Source organism: Leuresthes tenuis, unplaced genomic scaffold (genome assembly GCF_036924035.1).
Source record: "Leuresthes tenuis unplaced genomic scaffold, fLeuTen1.0.hap1 SCAF_21, whole genome shotgun sequence".
Classification (NCBI taxonomy): Eukaryota; Metazoa; Chordata; class Actinopteri; order Atheriniformes; family Atherinopsidae; genus Leuresthes; species Leuresthes tenuis.
The window spans coordinates 23,849,535-23,854,957 of NW_027325375.1; the positions used below are offsets into that span (position 1 = coordinate 23,849,535).

Consider the following 5,423-nt stretch of genomic DNA (forward strand, 5'->3'; position numbering starts at 1 on the left):
AAGTTAAGAAAATAATCGCTTCTGCAAGAGGTCACTTTGCACTGTGGGTTGAGTAGATATCACCACATGCTGATAGGGAGCCATTTGTTTCAAGGCAACCTGAAACACTCAACAATTAGAGTACACTAAACTGTGGAGGGTGACGCACCTGTTTTTTCTTCACTCTCCTATTTCTCAGTTATATCTAAAATTCTCTTTTTCTTTTGCTGATCTTTCAGTGTGTTGTGTATTTGAATTAAATGAATCCAAATCTCACCCATGTCTTCCTCAAATACATGAAAAGCCTCGTTTGATTAGACATTGATGTAAAAGAACAAAAGTAAAATTGAGAGTCCATTTTTGCTGCCAACACTCAATGCCAAAACTTAAATCTTAAGATAATACATTTCATTCATTCTTTGTGCATTCTGTAACTGATGGAAGCATTTACTGTGTCCGTTGCTTACCCCGCCCTTGTTTTACTGGTTTCGGTTTAACCAGTTTAGCCTCCCTCTGTTTACTCTATTTAACTCACGCCCGTACTACCTGTAGGATCACTTTGCCACTGTGCTGACACAAGTCAGCATCTTTCTTCACTACATCTTCTTTGCATTGGAAGGAACAGCACTAAGTTTTCTCCATGTCCTCTGATCAGGACACTTGCTACCTCTGTAAGGAGTATCTCAGGGACCCTGTGTCTATTCCATGTGGCCATGTCTTCTGCTCCATCTGCCTGAAGACTTACTGGGACCATGCTGAGTCCACGGGCTCGTACCTCTGCCCACAATGCAGGGTCACTTACAACAAGAGGCCCACGCCCAGACGTATGGGCAGCTCCCGGCACTCTACCCTCCAACGCAGCTCGGACTCCTTTCCACCTCCACCTCCATCACCTGACTACAACTACGCTGGACCCCAGGATGTGGGTTGTGACATGTGCGTTGGCCGAAAGCATAAAGCCGTCAAGACCTGCCTGATGTGTCTGGCTTCTTACTGCGAGAAGCACCTCAAGCCTCATTACGAGTCTGCCACTTTTAAAAGGCACAAACTGGTGGACGAAATCGGCCACCTGGATAGGCAGATCTGCCCACAGCATCAGAAAGGTCTGGAGCTGTTCTGTCGCACTGATCAGATGTGTATCTGTGTGCTGTGTACAGTGAAAGAGCACAAGGGTCATGACATGGTGTCGGCTGAGCAGGAGAGAGCTGACGAACAGGTAGGCAACACTCTTCTTTGTTTCTACTGTCTACTTGTGGGTGTCAGGTAGCCACTAACTTAGTCAAATTCATACTTATAATGCTTTGCCCAAAATGCTAAGAATGAGACTCTTTTGTCTTTTGTCAATCTAGGCTGTTGCATTTTATTTTTGACAGCAGCAGCAAAGCATTCAGTAAGGCACGTAAAAGCAGCTGATAATTGATTAAACTAACTTAAAACCAAACCCTGAAGCTGTTTGTGGCACACGCAAATAGAAAAAAAGACAATTTACAACTCTAAGATGTACCATGTAATAATATCAGTATAAAGAGAGAAACTTTAGTAGATCATTCGTGGAATCGTCTTAATGATCATCAACATTTCCTGTTTATCAATTCATAGCAACGGTTGGGTGCCACCCAGGCTGAGATCCAAGAAAAGATTCATGACCGCCTCAAGCAGATGGAGGAACTAAAACAAGCAGTGGACTCACTCAAGGTTTGTGCCCCCATCATCCTTCTGGCAGAAAACACCAGACTAACCACTACAGACTGAACTGAAATCTAAATCAACCAGCCCTGACAACATTCCGTCTTGTTTTTAGTAATGACAGCTTCCCTAAGTGAGCTCGTAAAATACCTGTGACAGCCATTTGATTCACTGCAAACCCCCATGTCTCATGTACAGAACTCAGCCCAGAGAGCACTGCAGGAATGTGAGAAGATGTTTGGCGATATGATGCGCTCCATTGAGAGGATGCAGCAAGAGATGGCCAAGCTGATATCCTCCAACAAGAGGGCAGCACTCAACAACGCAGAGGGACATATGGAGCGTTTGACCCATGAGATCTCTGATCTGAAAAGGAGAGACAGTGAGATTACTCAGCTGTCCCGCACTGAAGACCACATCCACTTCATCCAGGTAACAGACAAACTGAAACATGAAGGCTGCTATAACATCATCTATTCATAAAATCCCAAAACTTCTAACCAAAACAAATATAAATCCTAACATGAAATTAAAAGTGATGCTGTTTTTTGTCATTAGAGTTACCACATGCTGATAGCCCAGACAGAGGCAGAGGAGCTGCCTTCTGTTACCGTCAATCCCTACTTCACCTTCGGCTCAGTGACTAAAGCTGTGTCTGAGATGAAACAGCACCTGGGTGAATTCAGCAACGATGAACTGGTGAAGGTAGCCAAGACAGGTAAGTGCTCAGATTAGTTTGACATTTCTGTGATCCTGCTGTGAACATTTTCTAAATATATCAACACAGCAATCAGGTTAACTCTTTTTCTTTTATTTACAGTGAACAAAATGACCTTCTGTGAACTGGATGATACCAAAAAGAAGCGGTCGATTAAAAGTGAGTCAAGACAGTTTTGTAGCCTACTGCATGTTGCCACAGACATGTGGAGTAATAATATTGATAAAGATTCCTTTCATTCAGTTCATAAAGCCAGAAGTTGTGCTATATATGAAATTACACCAATATAATTTGAAAGGTAGAGCTTTATGCTCAGTAGGACTCAGTCCTGTTTGATAAATGGTCATGGTTTTCATTAGTATTTTGAGGCCATTCAGTTGTCACATTGCAAAATGTTTATTCTGATAAGGAGTATCAACCTGTAAGTGAGTATGGGTTATCAAACCTCCCTGAAATAGAAATCAGCAAGATTCGTTGAGTACGTACAGTTCCAATCAACTTTGTTGCTTCTGAAAAAAACACTTCCTACATTATATGTCTATTTTCTTATATCTACCAAATTTTAAAAAGCAGCTCCAACTTTTTTTCCCACAGGCGATGAAGCTGCCATGTACAAATCTCCACCAGTCCAGGAACCTCAGCACAGAGACGACTTCCTCCGATGTGAGTCTCTGCTTCTGTGTTACTGTTACTATCCACAGTGACACAGTTCACTGCTCTCTCTGCTCATTTCAGTGCACGAGGCAAATTAGATTCTGCTGAAGTTCTCTGTCAGACCCTGTGGCTGACCACAAAATCTGTTTTTTAGAAACAACTACATGTCCCACAGTGTTGACAGAGACTGGGACAGATTATTTGGTAATATTTTAACTTCTTGGCACTTGCGCAGGTTTGTGACTTTTACTAAAGTTGCAGTTTAAGTGCCTCCTCCTCGTTATCCCTATGTAATAAAACAATGAAAATGTCTCTTATTATTAGGAGCAAGATCTTACCTGTAGCTGATTTGGTGGCTCAGAATCTAAAGTTTGTGGAAACAAAGTGCTTTAAGTTGTTTGAGAATGGGGCTCACAGGTTGTAGGTCTAATGGTACAGCTGAAGATATTTGGTGAACGTCTGTTTGTGGTCAAACTCACAAACAGTGTTGATACTTCTGGCATTCCAGATAATAGGCCGGGCAGAACTAGCCGCGGCCACCGGCTGTCCCACCAACTATGACCTGCAGAGGTAAAAGTACACAGCAGGCAGGTGACATCTTACCCCTGTAATTATTCTGATTTTGTGTGTGTTCAGCCAGAGGGTCTCACATTTTTTCCTGCAGAGCATGCTATTGCAGAAGGTAGTTAAATATCTAACAAGGCTAGAAATGTTTATGACCTTCTGCTAACCTCTGGGACCTTGGAGTGGGTGGTGCAATGGTGAGAGGTTCTTAAACTGCTTTACCACAGTGCCTTCAGTCTTCCTGGGTTTCTTATTTTCTATTCAACCCAAGCAATTAAACTTAAATGTTTCATCTTTTTAAGTAAATGTTTAATCTATCTTCTAGATGCGTGCCAGCTCACTCTGGATCCAAACACAGCCTACAGACAGCTCTACTTGTCTCGAGGGAACAGAAAAGCTGCCCTCAAGAGAGACCCCCAGTCTTACAGTGACAGCCCTGCCAGGTTCGACTCCCTGCCTCAGGTTCTGTGTAAGGAGCCCCTCTCTGGAGGAGCTTACTACTGGGAGGTAGACTGGAGCGGGGAGGGTGCTTCCATTGGAGTCGCCTACAAAGGCATCAAGAGAATGGGCTACGGTGACAGTTGCCGTATCGGCTACAACCGTAAGTCATGGAGCCTCTTCTGCTCTGATTCCAGCTACTCAGCCCGCCACAACAAGGATCAGATAGAGATCAATGCGCCCTACTCCTCCCGCATCGGGGTTTTCCTGGACCACGCTGGGGGCACTCTGTCTTTCTACTCTGTAGGGGAGACCATGTCTCTCATCCACCGCTATAAGGCCTCCTTCAGCGAAGCTGTATATCCAGGCTTCTGGGTTTGGTATGAGTCAGCCATCACCATCCTCCAGCTGTGATTAAATGATGTCCACTAACCTTTGTACAACAATTTACAGATAATATCACAGCTCTGTGATAACAGTTGATATATTTTTTTGCAAGAATAGATATGTTGTTTTTTATGTACACCATAAAGTATGTGTTTATCAGAGGCCCTGTTTGTGATGAATGTGAATATTCTTTAAAAATTAACATGTGAAATGTAAAAGGCGTGTAGAAAGAGGATAAGCATTTAGATCATGTTTCCAAACAATGTAAGATGTGCTTTAATGATGTATGATATGATAATTTGATGTTGTACTTATTTTTATCAATAAACATTTGATAGCTGTGATAATATTGTTTCATTTTACTCCACCCTTTTATCATGACAACTACACACTCCCCAGGCTATCATTCCTCAGCTTCTACAGTCTACTTCCCTGATCTGCCGGACTACAAACCACAGAGATGTTAATATCAAGCATTCGCTCACAATACCAGCTAACATTTCAAATAGAAACAAAAAAGAGACGGACACAATGTCTGTGTGGAATGCTTAAGCTTTTTGTTTGAACAGCAGTGTTGGTTTTGTGGCCGCCTGAGAGGTTTGGGAAGAATTATACAGCAACAGGTGACGAGGAACTGAGAGGCTTTAGAAGTGATGCATGGGGAGACTCATGCTGTGTCATCATGACTTACTCTAAAGAAATTCACCATCTTTATGGAAATCTAGATTCCAGCACTTAAGTTTTAGTCCTGCATCGCCTTCTATCTTCACACACAAAATCTTCCCAAAAATGCTTTGAGAAAAAAGGAATCCACTGTCATTTGGAAATATTTGACATTTACACACAGTAACTTTGTTTCAAAGAACATGGAGAAAAGGGGAGGTTACTGCTGTAAAGATTTGTTTATTTTTGTGCAAGCTTGCTGGCACACAAATCCTTAAATCCTTGCTACCCCTGGTGGAGAACTCTGTGCAGTGCTGCTTATCAAGACTTTGAT

The 5,423-nt window shown here is 42.5% G+C and overlaps 1 protein-coding gene across 1 annotated transcript; it reads left to right on the top strand.

The window, feature by feature from the left end:
* The first annotated feature begins 532 nt into the window (after positions 1 to 532).
* Positions 533 to 4,765, top strand: ftr83 (finTRIM family, member 83). Its single transcript, XM_072374661.1, has 7 exons — positions 533 to 1,195; positions 1,579 to 1,674; positions 1,864 to 2,097; positions 2,224 to 2,383; positions 2,486 to 2,542; positions 2,978 to 3,046; positions 3,927 to 4,765. The coding sequence occupies exons 1-7, from the start codon at positions 620 to 622 to the stop codon at positions 4,451 to 4,453; spliced, it is 1,719 nt and encodes a 572-aa protein (XP_072230762.1). The 5' UTR covers positions 533 to 619; the 3' UTR covers positions 4,454 to 4,765.
* The last annotated feature ends 658 nt before the right edge of the window (positions 4,766 to 5,423 follow it).

Coding starts and splice junctions, on each gene's coding strand:
- ftr83 (XM_072374661.1), top strand. CDS start 620: ATGTCCTCTGATCAGGACACTTGCTACCTCTGTAAGGAGTATCTCAGG. Junction 1,675..1,863: donor AAGCAGTGGACTCACTCAAG/GTTTGTGCCCCC, acceptor TCTCATGTACAG/AACTCAGCCCAGAGAGCACT. Junction 3,047..3,926: donor CAGAGACGACTTCCTCCGAT/GTGAGTCTCTGC, acceptor TCTATCTTCTAG/ATGCGTGCCAGCTCACTCTG.